The sequence below is a fragment of the Opisthocomus hoazin genome, chromosome 6 (genome assembly GCF_030867145.1).
Source record: "Opisthocomus hoazin isolate bOpiHoa1 chromosome 6, bOpiHoa1.hap1, whole genome shotgun sequence".
NCBI classification, from domain to species: Eukaryota; Metazoa; Chordata; class Aves; order Opisthocomiformes; family Opisthocomidae; genus Opisthocomus; species Opisthocomus hoazin.
The window spans coordinates 76538198-76558481 of NC_134419.1; the positions used below are offsets into that span (position 1 = coordinate 76538198).

At 55.5% G+C, this 20284-nt stretch overlaps 1 protein-coding gene across 2 annotated transcripts in view; it reads right to left on the minus strand.

The window, feature by feature from the left end:
* FAM53B (family with sequence similarity 53 member B) overlaps window positions 1–20284 on the minus strand; it is a 57930-nt gene that overhangs the window by 18691 nt on the left and 18955 nt on the right. For both annotated transcript variants that reach the window (XR_012764321.1, XM_075423897.1), the window contains exons 2-4: window positions 18541–18773; window positions 15271–15322; window positions 5592–6316 (exon numbers count right to left, since the gene is read on the minus strand). Coding sequence is in view for 1 of the 2 variants with exons in the window: in XM_075423897.1 (XP_075280012.1) it covers window positions 5592–6316; window positions 15271–15322; window positions 18541–18609 (846 nt within the window). In the remaining variant the exon portion in view is untranslated. The remainder of the gene's footprint in view (window positions 1–5591; window positions 6317–15270; window positions 15323–18540; window positions 18774–20284) is intronic.

The following is a 20284-nucleotide window of genomic DNA, read 5'->3' on the forward strand; positions in this document are numbered from 1 at the left end:
CCGTAACCCCGGGGAGATGCAAGGGCACCCTGTATTTCAATTGCCTGATGTGCTCTATAGCAACGGCACTCTGTTCCACATGCTACACAACACGGAGCTCCACCGAGGAGGAGGAGGAGTTTGCCAGCTGTCTGGGACTCCTCAGCATCCATGGGTACAACCCTCGCAGGGAAGTAAACGGATGCTGGAGAAAACTTAGGAGAAGGTATCAGCAGAACAGTATTCGCTGTGAGAGATGAAGCTCTTCAAACTGCAGACGCTCGGAAGCCTCACAGAGAGGCTTATAAATATCTGCAGGGTGGGGGTCAGGAGGATGGGGTCAAACTCTTTCCAGTGGTGCCCAGTGACAGGACAAGGGGCAACGGGCACAAACTGAAGCAGAGGAAGTTCCAGCTGAACATGAGGAAGAACTTCTTCCCTCTGAGGGTGACGGAGCCCTGGCCCAGGCTGCCCAGGGAGGCTGTGGAGTCTCCTTCTCTGGAGATATTCCAGACCCGCCTGGATGCGGTGCTGTGCAGTCTGCTCTGGGTGACCCTGCTTGGGCAGGGGGTTGGACTGGGTGACCCACAGAGGGCCCTTCCAACCCCGACCATGCTGTGATTCTGTGAGAAGCCAAAACTTTGTGGAACCATCAGAAACGTGGCAAGGTGCCACCCCCAAGCCTTCTTTTATTACCAGTGCACAGATCCTAGCAGGGCACTTCCAGCCGGCAGGAACCAGTAGCCCTGACCACGTCTGACAACGGCTGCCAGCGGTGCCACAACGACATCCGTGCCTTTCCTTCCGCGGCGCGCCGTGTTTCCAGATGTCACAAGGTCATCCTCCATTCGCAGCCAGGCCTGCCCCTGCTTGGCGTTAGTGCTGCAGGGATCATGGCTGGGGTTGAACAAATAGATATTACATTTTTTTTTAGATGTATAATTTTTTTTTAGATATATAATTTTTTTTAGATATATATGGATTAATTTTTTTTAGATATATACGGATAAAATGATTCGCTTCCCAAAACATCTGTAAGAAGGACGGCTGCGTTTGGAAACGCGTCACCACAAATTAAAATCTCTCACTAACGACCGTATCGAAGTCTTACAAGGCAGGAAACAGAACGGGCAAGAGATGGCGAGGGCTTGTTCTCCATTGCTGGTGACGATTTCCAGTTCTCCCTCGGGGCGGCCGTCGTGGGGGTGACACCCGCGCTAGGTGTCCCCGCGCGGAGGGAAGCCGGCGGCTCGGCCCGCACACACGCGCCAGCCCCGGGGACAAGCCCCCGGACCCAGCGCCCGCGCTGCCGCGAGGCGTTCCGGCACACAGCCATCCCGAATCCCACAGGAAACCTGGGCACGGAGAGGTGGGAAAGCGGCGGAGGCGGGAGATGGCAAGTCCCCAGGTCCCCGCGCAGCAAGGTGCCCTTTGGAGAAGAATCGCGTTGGACCACGGGAGAGGAAAACCAAGCAGGTTTTTTTCTCCACCACACAGCATCTCTGGCAGACTCTGGGTTTTTATTAGAAAATCCATTTTTCTCACCCAATACACCCAGCCAGCTTCTCCTAATGTCCTGCAAAGGGTGAAACCACCCGTTTCTGCTCAAATCAGCCCAGCCAGGAGGACAGCCGGGGTCCAAGCCACCTCCCGTCACCCTTGCAACATTGCTCCTCTCCCATATTTTTTAGGCACACCCACACCAGAAAAAGAAAACCAGTTCTTCGAGAAACCTCCCAATTCATAGAAAAATCTGATCCTGACCATTCCTGATCACATCCTGCTGGTATGGACACGGTCCCTGGAGCTGTGAGACTGCCTAGGAAGGGGACCACATTGCCACGAGATTAATTAACACGGTGCCAGAAAAACTGCTGGGATGTTGGAGTTTGGAGGTTGCCCTCCTGAGGCTTGTGCTTCACGTGGAAAGGGGGAAAAAACAAAAAGCTGAAGCTGGAAAGAAATTCTTCCCCATGAGGGTGGTGAGGCCCTGGCCCAGGCTGCCCAGAGAAGCTGTGGCTGCCCCCTCCCTCGCAGTGCTCAAGGCCAGGTTGGATGGAGCTCTGAGCAACCTGGTCTGGTGGGAGATGTCCCTGCTCATGGCAGGGGGTTGGAACCAGATGAGCTTTAAGGCCCCTTCCAACCCAAACCATTCTGTGATTCTATTCTATGAAAGCAAGCCCAAGCCCTGTACCGAAATGGGAGGATGTCCTCATCTGAAGGGGCACAAGGGTGGTCAGAGATGCCAGCAGCTCCCCTGGTACCCACACCCTCCTTAGGGTGAAGAGTAGCGACCTGCCTCCGGACACTGGGGGTAGTGAAATGGCACCTCATCGTCACCCACTCGCTGGAGTACCACCTGCTGGCTTTGTACCCCGTTGGAAGGCGAAGAGGCACAAAGCGCAGCGCTGGCCTGCATTCAAAAAGCGCAGAAGGATTTCTGCGGTGCTGTGGCTTTTAAAAATTATTGGTATTTCTACAACAACCGTGTTCATGCTTTAGTTTCTGCCCCAAGTTGAAGCCTCTCTGGTTTGGTGCCGTACGAGCAAATAAGAACGGGAGCGATATGGGCTCACCTCCCCTCTCTGAGCGATGGGAATTGCAGAGAGAAGAGACAAACCCAGGATTCTGAGGAATTAAAGGCAATGTTTTCCCAGATATTTTCCCTCCCAGCAGAACTTGAACATTTAGGTCTCTTTCTTAATTAGCCCAGTTATGTGGCCATGTAATTGCTTCCAGGAACGGCTCCCTCCCCTCCTGCCTGGCCTAAATACCCCTCCTGGTATGAAGAAAACATTTCTTTCAGGTCAAATTATTTTTATTTTGATTATGGTACCGGGTTTCGGGCCTATAAACACATGTGGTTACCAGTGTAAGCAAAAAATTAACCGCTCCGCTGCCAGAGTCGGATCCTGACCCAGCACCCAGCACCCCGGGCTGGGTCCCCAGCTCTGCTGTTCGCGCCCAGGGAGTCACGGCGTGCCCCGTGCCTCAGTTTCCCCATCCCTAAAGTGAATGCTTTGAGGGCTGCTGGGAAGCCCAGTCTGGACACTTTGGCTTTCCGTTGCTCTCCGTTGCGTGCAAGCCATTTCTGCCCCGTACAAAGCCAGACCAGGGGACGTCTGCAGCCACGCGGACACCTTGCCGTTATTTCAGCTTTTTGCCCCAAAGCACTGAACTTCCCAGTTCTCATTCCTAGAGAGGCTTTAAAAGGAATACCCAGACCGCTGGGGTCTTCCTGAGCCCACTCACCCCCCTGTCTCCCACTGCCCACGGGGAATTTGCTGGTTTCCACAGTGCTCCCATGCCGGGAGGGCTCTGGCCGTGCCCCACACCCCGACAGCCCGCCCCGCCAAAGGCAAGAATGCTCGCCGTAACTTGCCCCGTCCTGCTCGTCCCTCCGTGCCAGTCCTCCCACGCCGAGAGCAGCCTGCCAGGGCTGCCTTCCATCACCGAAGAGCTACGAAAACCCCGGCCCTCGCACGGCTCCGGGCTTTGCTTTCTTCCCACTCTGCTGCATCCCCGGCTCGGGGATCCACCCGCGGCCATGGGTGCCCAAACCCGGCTGGGTTTCCTCCCTGGGAACCGGGAATTCTCCACGGGACGTGCCTTGGGCCGGATCCCAGTGATTTCGTAGCAGCCCCAGCCACCCAGCCTGGACTGGCGGGCGAGGAGGGGATGGCAGAGGGGGTGCCCATCGCTCTCGGGGGAGATGCTGCACCCGGGCAATCCCTTCACCGTTCCTGCAGTGCCTGTGCCTCGCTGCACGGGGCCTTGGGACCTTTTCTTTACGGTATTGGTTCTTGCAGAGGGTGAACAAACCTGACAACTATTTCTGTCTAAACTTGTGCTTGAGGGTGGCTGAGTAGCGCAGGGTGCTCAGGTGTTGCTTTCTCACTGTCGGGGGATTTTTTGATGCAGAGGACGGCAGCCGGAGGAAACACCACTGTTCCTCCAGCGGAAGGTTTTCCAGGAACACGGACTGAGCTGCTTTCGGACATACAGAATCACAACACGGTCAGGGTTGGAAGGGACCTCTGTGGGTCACCCAGCCCAACCCCCTGCCCAAGCAGGGTCACCCACAGCAGGCTGCACAGCACCGCGGCCAGGCGGGTCTGGAATATCTCCAGAGAAGGAGACTCCACAGCCTCCCTGGGCAGCCTGTTCCAGGGCTCCGTCACCCTCAGAGGGAAGAAGTTCTTCCTCCTGTTCAGCTGGAACTTCCTCTGCTTCAGTTTGTGCCCGTTGCCCCTTGTCCTGTCGCTGGGCACCACTGAAAAGAGTCTGGCCCCGTCCTCCTGACCCCCACCCTGCAGATATTTATAAGCATTTCTAAGGTCCCCTCGCAGCCTTCTCTTCTCCAGGCTGAACAAGCCCAGCTCCCTCAGCCTCTCCTCACAGGAGAGATGCTCCAGTCCCCTCATCATCCTCGTAGCCCTGCGCTGGACTCTCTCCAGTAGCTCCTCATCTTTATTATATTAAATTTATTATATTATATTTGTTATATTAAATGTCGCTGGCGTGGTTTATAAAAAGACAAGAGCAACCCTCATGTTCTTCCCCCGCTATCACCCAACTAGGCGATTCCCTCACCCTCACCATCCTCTGGAGGAGAAGAAGCCAATCTCCTCCTCCAACACTACCGCATTCTTTCAAACACCCGCCGCGCTGCCAAGCACGAAACGCCACGTTCTCGTCAGCGGGGAAAACACAGGGTGCAGCATCAGCTGCCCGTCACCCCGCCGGGGAACAGCAAAGGGAGCCACCCCACGGCTGCTTCTCCATCCCCCCCAGGAATCGCTGCCAGCGGTTTCCCTGCGAACGGCGAGGGGACGCAAAATCCTCCCCGATTCGCACTTCAGATCTGTTTTGTGGCTCTGTGCCGAGGAGGGAGGTTGTGCTCTGGGTTTGTAACTGAAAATGAAACGTGGTGGCATCTCCAGAGTGGAGCATTACAGTGGCTAAGAGCAAGTAACGCCCGTCGCGGTATGAATTCGGCTTCTGACGGAGCCAGGGCTCGGCGCCTCGAGGTGCTGCCTTCACCTCGCCAAGCCAGGCTCGGGGCTGCTCTCTTCTGAGCTCAAAAACCACAGAATCACAGAATCACAGAATAGTAGGGGTTGGAAGGGACCTCTGTGGGTCACCCAGTCCAACCCTCCTGCCGAAGCAGGGTCACCTACAGCAGGCTGCACAGGACCTTGTCCAGGCGGGGCTGGAATATCTCCAGAGAAGGAGACTCCACAGCCTCCCTGGGCAGCCTGGGCCAGGGCTCCGTCACCCTCAGAGGGAAGAAGTTCTTCCTCATCTTCAGACAGAACTTCCTGTGCCTCAGTTTGTGCCCGTGGGGTTTAACACATCCCTGCTCGAAACCTGCACCAGGAGAAAACAACGACACGTGGCGCGCAAAAACCAGCGCAGAGCAGAAATGCAGGGATTTAGTACAGAAATCCCTCAGGAGGTGAACGGGTTTTCTGCCAGGACGGAAGGACGCGCTTCCCGGCACCGCCCGTGTTCCCCTGCACGCCGCAGACCCCCCTCAGGAGGATGCCAAAGGACTTCTCGCCAAGCGGAGCGCAGCATCACCTCGCCGCCGAGCCCCCGCCGCCTCTCACCTGGGTCATCTTGGCGAGGTCCAGCGAGGGCCGTTGCTCCTGGACCTCCTCCGGTCTCCGCCGCTTGACCCCGACCTTCTTGTCGTTGAGGACGCAGGGCTGCGAGCGGCTGCGGGAGAGCCCTCCGGCCCGGCGCCCCAGCTCCGGCGTGGAGGCGGGCGTGCTGCTCGCCGACGGCGGGCAGTACTCCGAGGAGGAGAAGCGGTCGTGCGAGCAGGAGAGGGACCTCTGCATGTCCACCCGGTCTCCTCCGTGCCCGCCGGTGGCCGACCTCCTGGCCTGGCATCCCAGCCGGCTGCCGAGGGCGGGATGCTCGCAGGAGAGCGGGTTGGACCGGGACGGCAGGCTGAAGCTCGAGCTCCTCTGCATGGTGGCGAAGCCGTTGGAGTAGCGTTGCACGCTCCCCCCGCTGTAACACCGCCGTTTCTCGACCGGGGTCCAAACCTTCGAGCCCAAGGGTCTCCACGAGGTCCCGCAGCTCGACATTTCGTCGGAAAACGAGAGCGAGCGGCACTGGCGCTTGCTGGGGGGGGCGGAGGGGTTGCCGTGGGGGTCGCTGAGGCTGAGGTCTTTGATCAGGTTGGTGACGGAGCAGGTGCTGGCCGTGTCCCCCCGCCAGCGCGAGCCCTCCTCGCCCTTGTCCGACAAGCAGTCCCAGATGCTGGCGCCCGGCTGCTCGAGCTGAAGTGGACATTTCCTGCTGAGATCTCTCCATCTGTCATTTTCTGGTTCAGAAAGGAGAAAAGAAAAAAAAAACAAAAACCACACGCACAGGCATTAGCGTTAATTAATTCTGCGATTCGCTTTCTACGCCCGTAAACAAAGAGTAGCATATGGGACGTTTTCCAGTACAAATTAATTAACTCTCGGAATATGGTTTTCCGAACTGCCAGCAGAACGGTTGCTGCGGCGTAGATGGGGAGAGAGACCAAACGATAATCGCAGCAGGAGCAGAACTGCTAGAAGAAGGTAAAAACATGCCCTTGAATACCCAGATTGCCCTAGCTAAGGGAAATTCAGCCTTATCAAATGACACGGCCGTTGCCTTATCTCTGCGCTGAATCACGTCTCGGACGCGCACGGTTTGTCCCGAGCTCCACAACTGAATCACGGAATCATTAAGGTTGGAAAACATCTCTAAGATCATCAGGTCCAAGCATCACTTGCCCGAGAGGTTCCCAAAAACTGGAAGCGAAGAGCACAAAGCGCTGCTGGGGTGTGATGGACAAACCACCGGCAAGGAGGCCAGCAAGCACAGCAGGGACGGTCCTAACAGAGAGCAGTGCGGGCATCGAGCTGCCCGATCGGCATGGAAACACCGAGGAGGTCATCAGAGGGAAACCAAAAGCCATCCCGACACGCACCGGCCCGTCCTGCCCCCAGCCGCTGCTCAGACAGCTTTGCTCCCACGAAACCAGCTCATCCCCGCCACGGCTCTGAGCATCCCTCCCCGGCCGACCCGAAGACACCGCGCCTCGCAAACGTCGGTGCACGGAATAAGCGCCAAGATGGCTGATGCTGTCACAGATGCACGCTCAGCCTCCAGCAGCTCTTTGCAAGACGCTGTTCTTGGGTCCCTGCGGTGAGGCTCATCGCCCGCTTCCCCTCCGTGCCCCAAAACTGGGGCCACCCGGGTGCTGCGGTACCCTGTCACTTGGTTCAGGGGTTGGCTTCAAGGTATTCCTTTTCTCAGGTGGGTTTTACGGTGCCCGGGTAAAGCCCCGAGAAACCAGCGCCTCCGAGGTCCACTGAAATGCATGAGGCGACGGGAGCCTGCACGCCCGGCACAGCCACAGTCCGAAACCCCACCGATGGCCACGGCACAGAATCACAGCATGGTCGGGGTTGGAAGGGACCTCTGTGGGTCACCCAGCCCAACCCCCTGCCCAAGCAGGGTCACCTACAGTAGGCTGTAGAGGACCTTGTCCAGGTGGGTCTGAATATCTCCAGAGAAGGAGACTCCACAGCCTCTCTGGGCAGCCTGGGCCAGGGCTCCGTCACCCTCAGAGGGAAGAAGTTCTTCCTCACGTTCAGCTGGAGCTTCCTCTGCTTCAGTTTGTGCCCATTGCCCCTTGTCCTGTCGCTGGGCACCACTGGAAAGAGTCTGGCCTCGTCCTCCTGACACCCACCCTGAAGATATTTATGAGCATTTCTAAGGTCCCCTCGCAGCCTTCTCTTCTCCAGGCTGAACAAGCCCAGCTCCCTCAACCTCTCCTCGTAGGAGAGATGCTCCAGTCCCCTCATCATCCTCGTAGCCCTCCGCTGGACTCTCTCCAGAAGCTCCTCATCTTTCTTGAACTGGAGCCCAGAACTGGACACAGCACTCCAGATGAGGCGTTGAAGGCGAGGACGAAGGGCGACCATCTCACTCCCGCGCACGGTCCCGCCGCCAACGGAGGAAGCCAGCAAAGCACCATCCCGGTCTGGCTCCCCGGCGCAGGCTCCCTGCAGGTAACGCCGCTGACGCTCAACAGGACAACCACGGCAGGGCAGCCCCGTCGCCCGCTGCCGTGGAAAAAAGTCCTCACCCGGCAGAGCTCCTCTGGTGTTGTTTTTGCCGTCGGCTGCTGCGAACGGACGCAAGCCGCGCTGGCTAACCGTCGCCGCGAAGTTTCGCACGGAATTCGGGTGATGTTTTTTTCGGGGGTTTTCCACTCGGGTAAAACTGAGGGATGAATTAAAAGCCGTACCCAGCCCGCAGCTGCAGGTACCAGCCTGACGGGGAAGACGCAACGGTGCAGAACGCTTCCGACCAGGGCTCCGTTTCAAGTCAGGAGGTCAGATCTGGGGCCCCTTCCACCACTCTCGGCCGGTCATCCCATTCCTCCCCGCACCCAGCTGCCGCCGTCCCAGCTCCAGCCGCAAACAGCCCGGCTCTGCCCTCAGTAACCGCACGGCATTTTAACTGTTGCTGTCCTTATTTTAATAAACACAAGTTTATTAAAAGAAGTGAGAAATCTGCACTAACCAACTACTTCTATGTTTAGATCTTTATTATTTTCCCTCTGTATCATGCAGCCAGCAGAGAGGTTCCTTGGGTCAGGTCAGCAGACAAAAGGAACAGAAATAGAAGCTGATTTTTCATGGCAAGCTGCCACGATCCTCCGGCCGGAGACGTCACGCTGTACAAAAGGCCTTGGTGAGGAGGATACGGGACACCTTCCTCTTTTGCCCCCGCTTCGGCACAAACAGCTATAAATCTTCCAAACCTTGCAAAGAGACCGGTAATTGCGTCGTTATCCCCAGCACCAGCTTGGGGTTCTTTGCTTTCCCCCTTGTCCCATGGGAGCTGGTTTTTTGGCCGGGCAGGGAGCAGAGCCTGGCCCCCCCACAGCCCCCTGATCGGTCCCAAACTACCGGGTGACCCAGAAAGTGGTTTTTCACAGTGCAGACAGAAAACTGGTCACCCTGAAACAAACTGAAAATGGGTGGGTGAAGGGCTGAGGGTGTTGAAGCAGAGGAAGCTCCAGCTGAAGATGAGGAAGAACTTCTTCCCTCTGAGGGTGACGGAGCCCTGGCCCAGGCTGCCCAGGGAGGCTGTGGAGTCTCCTTCTCTGGAGATATTCAAGACCCGCCTGGACAACGTCCTCTACAGCCTGCTGTAGGTGACCCTGCTTCGGCAGGGGGGTTGAACCGGGTGACCCACAGAGGTCCCTTCCAACCCTGACCATGCTGTGATTCCGTGATTCAAGGACTCGGGAAAGCCTTACTGAGGAAAACCAGCTGGATTTCTGCTCAGTTTTTGAAGACGGAGATTGACATCCTGAGCCCGCTGATAACGATAATTGCAGTGGAGCCATTAGTACTGCTGCAGTTCAGCGTGTGTTAATTTTCTTCTGTTACAAACCTCAGCTCGCTGTACCCCGAGGCAGTAATTTGTTCCAGGATAAAACCCACCCTGGGAACCCCTCGGTTCGTGCGTGAGCTGCTTCGCTGGAAAACTCTCCTTTGCCTACTGGAAAATCGACAGGCGAACCTTTACAGCCGGAGCGTGATGTCAGTGCGGCACGAGGGGCTCTTCCCCCGGCTAAACGGACCCTGCCCAGCTCTCAGGGGCCCTGCATGAAATGCCGTCTCACTTTCGGGTTTGAACTCCAAGCCGCAAAACTCAGCACCGCAAGTCCCTTCGCCCAGCAAATCGCTTTCGAGATGTTTTGGTCCGCGTTTCCAGGGTGAGGCAGCACACAGTGAATTTTCCGGCATCTCCTGGGCGGTGGCACAGCTCTCCCGCTCCCAAGACACAGAGGGGGTTATCGGCACTGGGGAGGGCTGAATTTCCTCCGGCCGTGGCAGCCGGAGCCCGAGCTCTCTTGCAAACCACGCACGAAGCAGCGAGAAATTCAGGCGTGAAGCGACATTAAATTCAGGTTAGAGCTGCAAGCTCCCCGGCTGCCCAGCCGCAGCGGGACCCAAACCCACACCGCTCCTGCTCTCCAGAGCACGGCTGCGAGACCTCGCTCTGATTCAGCCCCGACAGGAGCGATCCGAACCCCGGCTCCCGCCTCGTCCAACCTGCCCTCCGCCCTGCCCGGCCTCGGGGACAGTTTGGTGGCAGAGCCGCTGACCCCATGCTGGGGGGGAGCAGCCCTGCCAGGGATGCTCCGGGAGGGAGATGGTGGGCGTCAAGCAGCTGGAGCACCCAGGGTGTGGGTGAAGAGCGGCCGTCGCTGCAAGGTGAGGGCCTCGCCGGGCTGGGCAAGCCTCGGCACATCCCGGGCTCCGGCTGCCGGGCCATCCTCACCTGGTTTATTTTTCCCCCCAATCCTATTTTCAGGGACAAGGCAGAAGCTGCCCGCACCCAAGCACAGCCCAGCGCACCCTGGGATCACCAACACCATGCTCCAATGCTATCTGTTCCCAAATCTCCTTTCGGGCAAAACCCAGACCGTCACTTTGAAGAGTGAAATGAACCCGTAACAACGTCCGTCTGTTCCCCCGCGCAACCTTCTCCGCATCAAACGAGCCCAGCGGTCCCGGGCACGAGGCACCCGCCACCTGAAGTCACGTCCCCAAATCAAGCGGGGTGGTTATCACAGAATCACAGCATGGTAGGGGTTGGAAGGGACCTCTGTGGGTCACCCAGCCCAACCCCCTGCCAAAGCAGGGTCACCCACAGTAGGCTGCACAGGACCTTGTCCAGGCGGGTCTGGAATATCTCCAGAGAAGGAGACTCCACAACCTCCCTGGGCAGCCTGGGCCAGGGCTCCGTCACCCTCAGAGGGAAGAAGTTCTTCCTCATGTTCAGCTGGAGCTTCCTCTGCTTCCGTTTGTGCCCATTGCCCCTTGTCCTGTCGCTGGGCACCACTGGAAAGAGTCTGGCCCCGTCCTCCTGACACCCACCCTGCAGATATTTGTAAGTATATATTAGGTCCCCTCGCAGCCTTCTCTTCTCCAGGCTGAACAAGCCCAGCTCCCTCAGCCTCTCCTCGTAGGAGAGATGCTCCAGTCCCCTCACCATCCTCGTAGCCCTCCACTGGGCTCTCTCCAGTAGCTCCTCATCTTTCTTGAACTGGGGAGCCCAGAACTGGACACAGCACTGCAGATGGGGCCTCACCAGGGCAGTGTAGAGGGGAAGGAGAACCTCCCTCGACCTGCTGGCCACTCTCCTCTTGATGCACCCCAGGATCCCACTGGCCTTCTTGGCAGCCAGGGCACACTGGTGGCTCATGGTCAATCTGTCATCCACCAGGACACCCAGGTCCCTCTCCACAGAGCTGCTATCGTCCTCCAGACATCCCCGAGAGCTTTGCACGGCCCCGCGGAGCACAGGATCCGTCCCCAGAGCGTCGCAGCCAGGTTTCCAAGCGCTGAGCTCCGGGTTCAGGAGCACGGACGTGCCGGGCACCTTGCAGCTTCGGGACGGTCGCAGGCTTTCCAAATGACTGCCGTGCTCCTCCAGCGACACAGAGGAAACGTTCACGGCCACGTTCGCAACCACAGAGAACGGCGTAAGACCAAAACGCTGCCACAGCGTTAACTACAGCGACGCAAATGTGCTGCTATAATATTTTTACAGTTCCTTTTTATACATAATGCATGATCCTTCTGCTCAAGTTTCCTCCACGTTCTTCTCCCGTGAAATAATTTACATTAATACATAATTTATTATGGCAACTTGTAAAGCAATTACGGGTTTCAATCAATTTTTCTTCTCCTTTCTGGCAGATAAATTCTGTTTGGATCCTAACCCAAACATTTCTCTTCACACGGGTGCACATCCAATTCCTTTCTTTCCCTGTGTTGTTCAAGTTGAATTTCGGTCTCCCGCTCTCCGTGTTCGAGGGAAAAGGCAGCCTGCGTTTTCCACTGCCCCCCTGTTCATGTTCAAGAGGCGATTTCTGAACGTGGAACAAACTTAATGGTTGTAATCAGCTGATGGCAGCACCACAGAGCCTTCCCATTGCAGAAATAAGATTAAAATATGATGCGTGGAGCTGTGCTTCAATGGGAAATGCAAACAACAGCCCCGAAACCTATGGCTGGAGAATCCCAGCATGGTCAGGGTTGGCAGGGACCTCTGTGGGTCACCCAGCCCAACCCCCTGCCCAAGCAGGGTCACCCAGAGCAGGCTGCACAGGACCTTGTCCAGGCGGGTCTGGAATATCTCCAGAGAAGGAGACTCCACAGCCTCCCTGGGCAGCCTGGGCCAGGGCTCCGTCACCCTCAGAGGGAAGAAGTTCTTCCTCATGTTCAGCTGGAGCTTCCTCTGCTTCAGTTTGTGCCCGTTGCCCCTTGTCCTGTCGCTGGGCACCACTGGAAAGAGTCTGGCCCCATCCTCCTGACACCCACCCTGCAGATACTCAGAGGCATTTCTAAGGTCCCCTCTCAGCCTTCTCTTCTTCAGGCTGAACAAGCCCAGCTCCCTCAGCCTCTCCTCGCAGGAGAGATGCTCCAGTCCCTCACCATGAGAATAAACACGGCAGCGGGCTGCGGGCTCCTCGTGCCAACAGGGAGGGAAATTCCCCACCTCGACGGCGAAACGTGCCTGGCTCTCCAACGGGATCGACCCCGGGACACTGGTCCTGCGGCCGGGGCAAAGGCACTCACACGGAGCCTCTGTAAAACCCTGCCTGCAGCTTGCCTCAAAGGGAATTTCTTGAGTAAACGGAAAACACGAGGCCGCGGCTGTCGGCGTGTCAGAATGTTGTGAGTTTTCTTCTGCCATCCACCCAACGACAGCAAAATTTCAACACGGCAAGTCCAAAGTAATACCTCAGCCTTCTAATCGGGCGCGTTCATTCTCTGGCACAGTCACTGGTGCTTTCACCGGGGACACGCGGTGGAGACTGCAGGGGAAAAAGGTGGAAAAAAAACCCCTATCCAACAATCAGACAATTCTGATACTCCAGGTGTTTCAAGGGCCCATCAAGGAGAAGGGAAAAAAGAAAATGTTGAATTTATAGTTATAGGCATTTCATCTTTAATCTTCCTCCCAGCAAAGGGCTATAGAAAGGTAAAACCAATCTTTTTAGCAATATAAATACCATCACACTGGCAGGAGTATTTCTTACCAATCTAAAAATCAAAAGATTATTTAGGTCACCTTGAGAAGCAGATCTAACATTGCATCACCTGACATATCAAGTCTTCAACAATGTGTACTCCTACATTGTGGTATATTACAATTTATAATGAATTTTCAGATTCTTGAAGTGTTTAATACATTCCCAGGTATCTACATCTAAAACGCACGGGCTTCAGTTTGCTCTTCTTCTCCTTGCAAATAGTTTTCGGGGCACAAGCCGTGACACAAATGCCCACGTTACGCCACGGGTAAGCAGGATCCCAGGCTTGCCGTCCTGCACTCGCCGGGTTTCTTGGTCGTGGTGCATCACGTACCGCTTGGGGCTTTGACCCAACTTCTTCCTGCTCCTTCCTGGAGATGAGCTTTCCTGAGCCAATGCCTGTGGGACCCCTGTCCAGGGTTTGGATGATGATCTCTCCTTCAGCCTGGCCAACGCTGGGCTTCCCTCTGCCCTGCTGCCCCATGGCTACCAGGATCGGCCGCGAGCTGTCTTCCTGCCCAAAGCTGCCCTCACGCCCAAAGCGAACCAGGAAGACCCTCTGCTAAGACCTTCAGCTTCTTCTGGCTAAAAAAGACCAGAAAATTCAGCCAACTTTCCTCCATCCCCCCAACATCACACACGGGACTACAACTCTTTGCCTCCCGTAGGCTGCGCTGCTACTCCAAGCTTCACCGTGCTTATTTATCTCAGCGCTTTCCACCAACAAGGACTTGGACCTTTGACCTGAACTATTCCCCCAGTTTCACATTTGGTGCCATTATAACCGTGGGACTTCTTTAAAATGTCCAGCAAGTTTTGACACTGGAATGGTCTGTGATCATGGCCCGTGTCTGGAGACATCGAGATGAGCATTCGTGAAAGAGCCTAACATCAAACCCAAGCCAACCAATGGAGAGCCTGGCTCCTCTCGGCTGGGCATGACGAAGACCATGACATGGCAAGCTGTGGTCAAGGAGGTGAGATCTGGTGCCCTCGGAAAGAGAATAATTTGGCAGCCAAGGAAGAGCAGCGCAGCGCTACGAAGACACAGACGGCTTTGTAAAAGCTTTTCACGACAAGCTGCTGCTCAATTAGGCGTAGACTCTTCATATCTGCTGAAGAGCCTGGCAGTGCCACAGCGCAAGACAAAACCATCTGATTGGGTTTCTTTGTTCCTCACTCATGTCTGACAGGCAGGAGAAAGGGAACGGGCTGCCGCTACTCCTTCTCGACTTTGAAGCTTGCGACTTTCATCTGAAAAAATCCAAACGCTTTCCATCTTCCCCCACCACTCCAAACGACTGGAGTTATCAGAGACCTTGGGAAATATCTCCCCTCGCTGCACGTGCTTGGCTCCCGTTAACGCTAATGAGAGCTGTGTCCATGAAGAACAGGGGGAGCCTCTTTGTCTATAAAGTCTTGGCTTTCATACCAAGTAGCTTGGCTCAAACTTGACCTACAATTTTAATTGGTTTTTGAGACTTTGCCTAGTAACCGGCTCCCCCCCTACAAAACCCAAAGAGCACAATATAACGGCACATCCTCCAGCACTACCAGTTTTTCAGGATCACCAGCCAAGGCACCGATCCCCTGTCAATTTTGGTGACGGCTGAGCATAAAAATTAACAGCAAGCTCTGACATGAAATGTATTCAACATCCTATACCATGGTTATTGTCAAAGGCAAAAATAAGACATTTTCCTTATTGTCTGAGGCCTGTCCAAACACTCTGTGCCAAGTGGTAGAACATTTTCGTGATAATAACTGCTATTTATTACTTGCATCGTGTAAACAGTCAAGAGCCACGATTGTGGGCTGGGTACTGAAACACAATCTCAGCCCCAAGCGTACAGGTTACTCTAAAAATAAGCAGACACATCAAAGCACTGAGGAGGGGGAAGGAGAGAAGCGGTTCACTCAGCAATGGTGACGGGGCAGGACAAGCGCCTCTGGGAAGGAGGGTGGCACGGGCGTGATGGCCACCGCTTGTGGGTGCTGGGGTGGGTGCCCCTCCATCCCTGCTACACGGGGCAGGCAGGGGGATGACCGCCCCAGGGTCTGCAGGGCAGCATTTTTTGGAGACATCCAGCCAGTCAGGAGATCGTCTCGCTCATCGCTGCATGGGAGTGGGAGTGGAGGTGGAGCAAATACGGACAGAAGTTTCTGTTACTTACCCATCACGCCACAAGAGAAGAGGGTAGGTCCTTGACTCATCTTTGGAGTGTGCTGCAAACAACCAGAAAAACTATTCACTTCTCGCAGACTCGACCGGGCCACCAGAATCACAGAACCACAGAATCACACAGAATGGTTGGGGCTGGAAGGGACCTCTGTGGGTCACCCAGTCCAACCCCCTGCCCAAGCAGGGTCACCCACAGCAGGCTGCACAGCACCGCGTCCAGGCGGGTCTGGAATATCTCCAGAGAAGGAGACTCCACAGCCTCCCTGGGCAGCCTGGGCCAGGGCTCCGTCACCCTCAGAGGGAAGAAGTTCTTCCTCATGTTCAGCTGGACCTTCCTCTGCTTCAGTTTGTGCCCGTTGCCCCTTGTCCTGCCTGAAACCACCCTGCCTCCAGCCTCGGCAAAGCCACGTGGCACCCGATGGGGAGGAGAGGCTTGGGAGCCCACAGCGGGAGTCCCATCTGGGCAGGGACCGGGGCGCAGACCCAGTCATCTGCCCTCAGTGACACCAAATTTCATTAAATCCTGCAGAGAGTCGGTGTCGAGGCCTGAGCTTGCAGATCACGGCTGCTGCACCCAGTCCTTACCCACGGGAAGAGCTGCAGCGAGGTCCCCCAGCTCTGGGACCCAAAACACTGGAGAAACTAAACCGGGAGCTGCAATTCAGCGGTAACTCTGGACTGGGCAAGAAAGCAGCAGCAGTGGTCTCTGAACCCCGTCCAAGCCCATTAAGGCCTCCTGTTGAGGTACAAAGTGGCTATTTGGGTTTTTTTTTAAACATCAAGTGTGTTTCTAAGGCAAGGCGTCCTCACCCCAGCGCTTCTCCTGAGGAGTCTGCATTCAGACTGTGCTGATTTATAGAATCATAGATTTGCACTAAAAATAAGGAAAAACACCACTATATGGGGACAAAATAATCCTGGTTGCTTTTTACACTCTTTTTCCAAGAATTGTCCTCAGCGTTAAGAGATACCATCAGACTTCCAAAAATGGGCACAGTTCTATATAGAATAAATCAAGATGTCCTCTGCTGCTAGGTGCCACTTCAGCTCTGTCTGCAAAAACACACTTTCACACTAATTTTTCTTTTATTATCCCCCAAAATATCCATATTTTGCTTCTGAAGTGACTTTCCTGGCAACATCATCCCATCTGACCGAGGGGTTACATCCTGCGGGGGAAGCACCAGCACGACCTCCCCGTCCACGCGCGCTGCCGCAGCGGTGCTTTACCTGGCGTCAGGCCACCGCCTTCACATCTTCTCTCCTGACCCATGCTTTCCACATTGCCTGCTCACATGGCAATAATAATAACGTGCCAAACGCTGGCACCTGCCTGTGTGGAGCGATCCAACACAGGGACCCCACTTCATATACGGAATATTATAAATATTGACTACAGAGGGACGTGGAGGCAGAAAACGACGGCGGGGAGCAGATGTGGAGAAGGTAGATAAGGGTTGGTCACCTTCTCTGGAGCATGTGCCACTTTTCTAGGGGAAGTCAGGCGATTTCTACCTGTCGGGCCCCACCTCATGAAGCGGCAGGTAGGATTAATCGGGAGACAGTGAGGACACGTGGCTGTCTCCAAAGAGTGGCCGAAGCTGGACAAGCCCCAGAGAAGGCAGCGGTGCCAGCGCCCATCTGCGTGCCAGTCCCAGCGACCAGCTCCTGCCTCCAAACGCAGCAGGGAGAGGAACATCTTTAGATGACATACACCTTGTACTGAGTATAATTACCATTTTGTAAGAGTTTTGCCTAACAGCACATTGGGAACTGAACCAAACGAGCGCACTGAGCATCGGTAGGTGATGCTCTCCCGCTGCTCGGACATTTATTTCCTTGAGGTTTTGCTTTTTGGCCTTTCCCACAGAGTCAATGGAAAAACCCTTGCCTTCTTTGGTGGATAAGTGCCGTGAACATCTACCTCAGTCTGACAACTCGTCAATTCAACCTGGGTAAGCAGGACTGTCACTGCACCATCGACCCAGCCCCGGAGCCGCGGGAGGCACTCGGCAAACACGCGAGGGCAAAGCTCCGCTCCTCACCTCCGCCGCCTGCCGTCGGACAGCCCGCCTGCCCGCCCCTTCCCGTAGAAGAAACGATTTCTCATCTGCCTCTCTGCAGCAAATCTTCTCCTCCCCTGCAGCAATCCCCCCTCCACCTGCCCCACACACCTCTGGGGCACAGCCGGCATCGGATGCTCAGGCTCCCCCCTCGCTGCCCCAAGCAGCAGCCGGGAGAGATGCTGCCTTCCCAACACTAAAGCAAGGATATTTTTCTTTTTTTCTATTCTTCCTTCCCAAATTTCACCCTTTTAAGGCAGGATTTAACGCTGCCTCTGGCTTGCTCGCCTTCGCCGCGCGCTGCCAGGGCAGCCCGGCTTCACCCCGGCACGCTGCGCTATCTGCATGGGAAGCCTGGCTGGACAGTTCGTCATCCTCAGCAAACTTCGGCATTTATATTTCTTTTATGCTCAAAATGCCCATTTATGGCTAATCCTGCCAGATGCTTCCTGCCGTGTTCCTGCGTGCCCTTATCTGAGGCTCTCAGCGCACCCTGTGAGGAACAGCCTTTCGGTCTGACTTCTTCTCGGACTACGACCATCTCTCCTGGAGAGCAGAGGAGCAAACGTCCACGACCAGCCTTGCTCTGGGCTTCCTCAGACGGCTCTCCACCACCCCGCACCTCCTCCTCCTCCTCACCCTACTCCCCACCCTCACTTGCTCCCCCTCATCTGCCGACGGCACGCTCAGCCCCGCGGCCTCGCTCGCCCCTTACAGCATCATTTAGGCTGTTTGCTGTCCCAAATCTGGCTTTTTTTTTTTTGTTGCTCGCTCATTCGACGGGGTTCGGTTTGCTCCTCTCCAGGCTGCCAGTGAGACTGCTAAGTACCACAGCTCTGCCCTTCGCCATCTCCCACCGCATCCTGCTGCCCGCCTGCTCATCCTCCTATTCATGACGAGCATCTGTTCGCTGCTGGCGAAGCGACTTCTCGCCCGTGTTGTTCAGGGCATTGATTTTATTTTTTCCTACTGCTTATTCCATTGCACGCTTACTGACATTCACATATGCAACAGCTACAGCGCTCCAATCATTCACTAATCCCCTGCCCCTTGGATATTAATGCAGCTCGGCAGAAATTAGTGACATAAATCATCTAAAGATCTGGCCCTGCAGCATGAAAAAAAAAACAAACCAAAACATATCATAAAACTACGGCAAAGCTCTCGGCAGCAAAAGAGTTTTGAAAAGCAAAGCTTACCAGCTCAGTCCCGCATGTTACGGAGTCAGCACCTTTGTTTGCCCGAGTTTTGGTTAAGATCATCACCATGGTAATGCAGCCCTGCCTCGGAGTCCATCAGGGTCCAGGCCAAGGGCGCCGGCAGCCGCGCTCCGGCGATGCTCCTCTCTCAGTCCATGCTCCCCCGGGAAACGCTCGGCCCCGCCGGCTCTTCGGGGGATGCCCAGGGTCAGCCTCCCAGCACGGAAAACTCCCTGCACATAGAGAAAGAGGAACGGCTTTAGGGGACTTCGTAGCAGCTGCCAGTACCTGAAGGGGCTACAGGAAGGATGGAGAGGGGCTTTTCACAAGGGGGTGCAGTGATAGGACAAGGGGGAACGGCTCTAAACTAGCAGAGGGCAGATTTAGATTAGATATTGGGAAGAAATTCTTCCCCAGGAGGGTGGTGAAACACTGGCCCAGGTTGCCCAGAGAAGCTGTGGCTGCCCCCTCCCTGGCAGTGTTCAAGGCCAGGTTGGATGGAGCTCTGAGCACCCTGGGCTGGTGGAAGGGGTCCCTGCTGATGGCAGGGGGTTGGAACCAGATGATCTTTAAGGTCCCTTCCAACCCAAACCATTCTATGAATCTATGACTTGCTTGGGGGGACAGCAGGATGGGGGGGGCGGGGTGCCGGGCAAGGGCTGGGTGCTGCCCAAAAACCACCCCGACGGCGGTTACTCCCGAGGAGGAGTTATTTCAGACTCTTGGACACTGTCGGCGTTCCTCCGCACCTCACCAGCGCAGAGGTGTTTCACGCAACGGGCGCTCGCGCGAGCTGTTGGGAGCACGTAAAGTACACAAGGGTGACAGAAGTGTGCCAGGCAAATAAATAAATAAAGTCTCCTCCGAATTCTCCCTTTGAAGAAGGGAACTCGCATCCCCTATATCGAGGATACCAAGGCTTCAAAAGGAGGGCTTGTTAAAGCCCCGGGGTTCATCTCACAGAAGCCCTTGCCCCAAGACCACCTGGGAGCAGATGGCCAGCAGAAACAGCCGCTCCAGCATTGTCCGGGCTGTGAAACCCCCTGGATGCCCCTATCCCACCCCAGCCGCTCCCCATTTCCCAACCCAAGAAGAGCCCTTTGGGGAAAAAACAAGGCAAACGGCTGCCTGCAAGGAACAAGAGCGCTCCCTGCCCTGAAATCCACAGGGCCACACCATGCCTCTTCTCCTTACTTATTTCTTAGGTAGTTTTAGGCAGGAAAAGCTCAAGGCTGCGGAACGAGGAGCGCGTACTCAAACATGAACCGCAAGCCAGGCACATACAGCACCGCACGGACCTGACGCGAGCTCTGCGTCACCTCCCGGCGTCCTCTCCCGTAAACTTACTCCCGTGTAAAAGCAGACAGATTGCACTAAAAATCTGATTACAGAAATCCGTGTTTTCCCCAAATCACTCCTCTAATCCTGTTTTGCGATTTTGTTGCCTTGCAGTTAAGGCAGACCACCAAGACCACCATTTGCATGATCCGAAGAGCACAAAACACTGACCTTCTAACATGCAGGCAAGACCCAACTGCGATATTTAAGGACAATATTTGAGAACATGCCACTAAGTATTAAACCTCATTACGAACTGATGTGGCTTCTCTTCCCAACTCGTAAATCATCTTTTCTGTGTTTACCTGGATTAGAGTTTGCGACGGCGTTACGAGTAGCTCAGTTGAAGGCCAGCTGGCTGGCAAAGAAAAATCACCTTCTGTTCTTTTGTGAGGACAAAGTTCAT